At 37.7% G+C, this 3534-nt stretch overlaps 1 protein-coding gene across 1 annotated transcript; it reads left to right on the top strand.

The window, feature by feature from the left end:
* Positions 1–362: 362 nt before the first annotated feature.
* On the top strand, positions 363–1631 carry LOC115985405 (F-box protein CPR1-like). Its single transcript, XM_031108347.1, has one exon. It carries the CDS (start codon positions 363–365, stop codon positions 1629–1631), a length of 1269 nt encoding a protein of 422 aa, XP_030964207.1.
* Positions 1632–3534: the final 1903 nt, after the last annotated feature.

Here is a 3534-nt window from a genome sequence, read left to right as displayed (position 1 = left end):
CTTACTGCCCCATATTTGGGGGCCTTTTATGTTGGGGGCCTTAGGACATGTCATATATTAAATATTATATATAAAACTAAACCTCATCACATACCATGGACTCCGTATATTCAAAGGAATCTGCTTGATTAGTGATTAGTGGTACTTCATATTCATAAATTGAAATTTACCAAAAAGCATATTTAGAGGGAATAAAAACCCTAAACCTAACCAAAAATAAATAAACATTTATGAGGGCGGTAGCAAATCAATAGCACGTATATATAAAGAGCAGTGGCAATGGCATTGTGAATTGTGATCGGCTTCTATTCTCTTTTTCTTCTGTCTCTTTTTGTGGCGTCCCCCTTTTCCTTAATTAAAAGATGATGATGTTCCGAAGGAAAAAAGCACGACCACATATTCCAATCCCACGGCGGAATAACCATAACCATATTCCAGAAGACATCGTATTCGACGTGCTGTCAAGGCTACCCGTGAAATCACTCCTAAGATTCAGCTGCGTCTGCAAGTCCTGGTCTTCCCTCATCCATAGCCGCAGTTTCATCTCCACACACCTTAATATGTCGTCGTGCCGCGTTGACAATGATCACGATCATGGCTATGTCATGCACATGCCCAGGAGTAGTGTTGAAAACACTCAGCTCTGTACAGTCACTTGCGACCGTACCTTTGATTGTATATCCGAGTTTAGAGCTCCCTTCATTCGTTATACCTATGTAGTCGGTTCATGCAATGGCCTTTTGTGTCTCTATTATTATTGGAATTTCAACTACAATGTACACTTCTGGAACCCCAGTATTAGAAAATTTAAGAGTTTGCCCACTGCTTCAATAATCCTGTCAAATACTCTTAGTCTCGGATTTGCATATGATTCACAGAATAATGACTACAAGCTTGTGAAGGTTGAATGGCCTATTGAACCTAGTCCCACATTACTACCTCTGCCTCCCCCTGAGTTTGAGGTGTATTCGTTAAGTTCGGATTCATGGAGAAAAGTTGAATTTGGAATCTCTTGGAGACCCAATATTTGGTACTACAGCATTAATTACGATTCACCATTCCCATTTGTTAGTGGACATTTGCATTTCATGGTAGGAACCATAAGGGAAACAGGACAACAAGAGATGCACCCTTGTGAAATGATTTTGTCATTTGATGTCAACAGTGAAAAAATCGGAGAGCTACCAGTGCCTGATGATGATTCATTCCAAGGAGACAGTAGTTATGGAAAACGTCTTACATTATTCAAGGGGAAATTGGCTTTAATTAAAGAGCATAGTTTTCGACTGTGTGGCTATGGACACTCTGTATGGGTAATGATGGACTATGGAGCGTGCAAATCCTGGAATAAACTTTTTTCTGTAACAATTGAAGGGCCTAATGTATCAGGGTATACTCGTTTCAATGGTTTCACCAAGTACGGTTCACTTCTAATTCAACAGAGACTTGAACTGATTTACAATGGAAAATTTATAGTAGAAAATAAATTTATTTTATTTGACCCAAAAACTCTACATCATAAGGACATTAGTATTCAATTTAAATATCCTTCCAATTTAGTTAGTTTATATGTAGTTACTTACTTGGAGAGCCTTGCTTTACATGATGCAGAAAATGTTGTATCTTATTAAGAAGATGACAGTATGGATGAATTGAAACTCCTGTTATGCATTTACCTGTTGCAGTAGGCATGTTAGTATTGTTAAAAGTATAATTTTAAATGTTTCTGGCTATTATATATCAATATTTGATATTTGTATGCGGATGATTGTTTCACACATGCCAACATCTAGCTATGTTAACTAAATAAATTCAATTGGCCAACATCACCCTTGTTTGCTTGTGTGCCTATGTTGTAGTGTTTTCCGACTTCATCTATTTTTTCTTTTAAAAATATGATAGTTGATCTTGCCAAATCACACTTTGTTTGTTCTCTGAGAAATATATCTTGATATGGACTACTATAATCTCTTGCTTAGGTTGGTTCAATCACTTGTTTATTGTTGGAGGATGTATTCCTTGATTGAAACAAGGAATACACACATATACGCTATATAACAAACACCTATTGCGTTGGAAACCTTAGACTGCTACCCCATACAAACATTGTGTGATTTGACAAGATCGCCGCTCACATTCAGAACTGTACACTTAGCGAAGCTCTACCACAGATAAAACTATTGATTACACTGGCCTTTCTGTCAAGCTCACTCCCATTCTCTTCATAAAGCCTCATTCACATCTGATTTTTTATTGTCACAGATTATGATTTTAACTCCCCACTTAATAGCTTGCTTTATTCTCTATTCACATTGAAGTTGGCATTGATGTTTTTGCATTTCTCTGGGAGCATATATGGAAGTCTGCTGCACCCAATACAAACTTGCACAATATGGCATTCAAGCTCTTGCCTTTTAAGCTAACTAGACACAATCCACCAATCTGCTCCACTCTGTTTCAGGATTTTCAATTAAAAAACATTCTCATAGCTTCTCTCTATAGCTTGCTAGCGAAGCCGCAATGGAAGAATAGGTCTAAATCTTCCATATTATTTCCATAGAAAGTAGAAACACACCTTAGTTCACCTTCATATCCCCACTAAGCTAAAATGCCTCTTGTAATAAGCCTATTCCTCAGAGCCAGACAAGGAATAAAGGGATGCCTTGGAAATTGCTAAAGAATACCATATAAGCCTACACCAACTCACTTCAGGCAATCTGAACCTCATGGAATTTTTTTTCTCTGTACTTGGAAATTGACTTGATCTAGAGAGAATTGAAACGGGCCTATCCCTTCTGCCAATTCTTACAACAGGTGGCTTACTTCATTTAGCAACTCGATCCTCATATCTTTCTAGCATCCTGTTTTCTCCTTATGGACACTTGGTACCTAGGCTATAATCTTGTTGGCAGCATTATAAATTGCTTGTAGCCATATTTGGTGTATAAAACACCATCTAGGTGTCACCAATCTAAACATAAACAGATGCTGCTTCCATCCCCCATTTCAAATATTAGTAAGGCTTCAGCCTCTTCCCTCAATTTGAGCAGCGTTCTCCAACCCCAATGCTGTCCTGTGGAAATTTCACACCCTGAAACCTTCTCCCTTTCAATAAAATCACTTCTAACCCATGCCACTGATATGGAACTAGCTTGAATAAATGGGCTCCAAATATGTTTCGTAATGGCTGCCTTATTCAAATCCTCTACTCTTTTTAGATTTAACTGTCCTTCACATTTAGGAACTCACAGATTTCCAAGATAGTTTGGCTCCAATAATAGATTTATCACTTGCACTCGGTATGAAGCTATTAGAATTTTGTTTAGTTGACTTAAATATTGTCCATAAGTAACTGAGAAGAGTAGCTGCAATCTAATTGCAAATGATCGATGTGTTAAAATTCTGTCCAATAGAGACTTGCAATCCAGCACATTTAATTTCCTTTAGATTAAAGGAATAACTAAGTAACTCACTGGTAGATGATCCTCCCTGAATTAGACTGCTAGGGACAATGGATCCCCTTGCCTAAGACAC

Source organism: Quercus lobata, chromosome 4, assembly GCF_001633185.2.
Source record: "Quercus lobata isolate SW786 chromosome 4, ValleyOak3.0 Primary Assembly, whole genome shotgun sequence".
NCBI lineage: Eukaryota > Viridiplantae > Streptophyta > Magnoliopsida > Fagales > Fagaceae > Quercus > Quercus lobata.
The sequence above is the reverse complement of the archived record's forward strand: the minus strand, read 5'-3'. Positions and strand labels throughout refer to the sequence as shown.

What these genes read in the sequence shown, in the direction of transcription:
- LOC115985405 (XM_031108347.1), top strand. Translation starts at nt 363, where the DNA reads ATGATGATGTTCCGAAGGAAAAAAGCACGACCACATATTCCAATCCCA.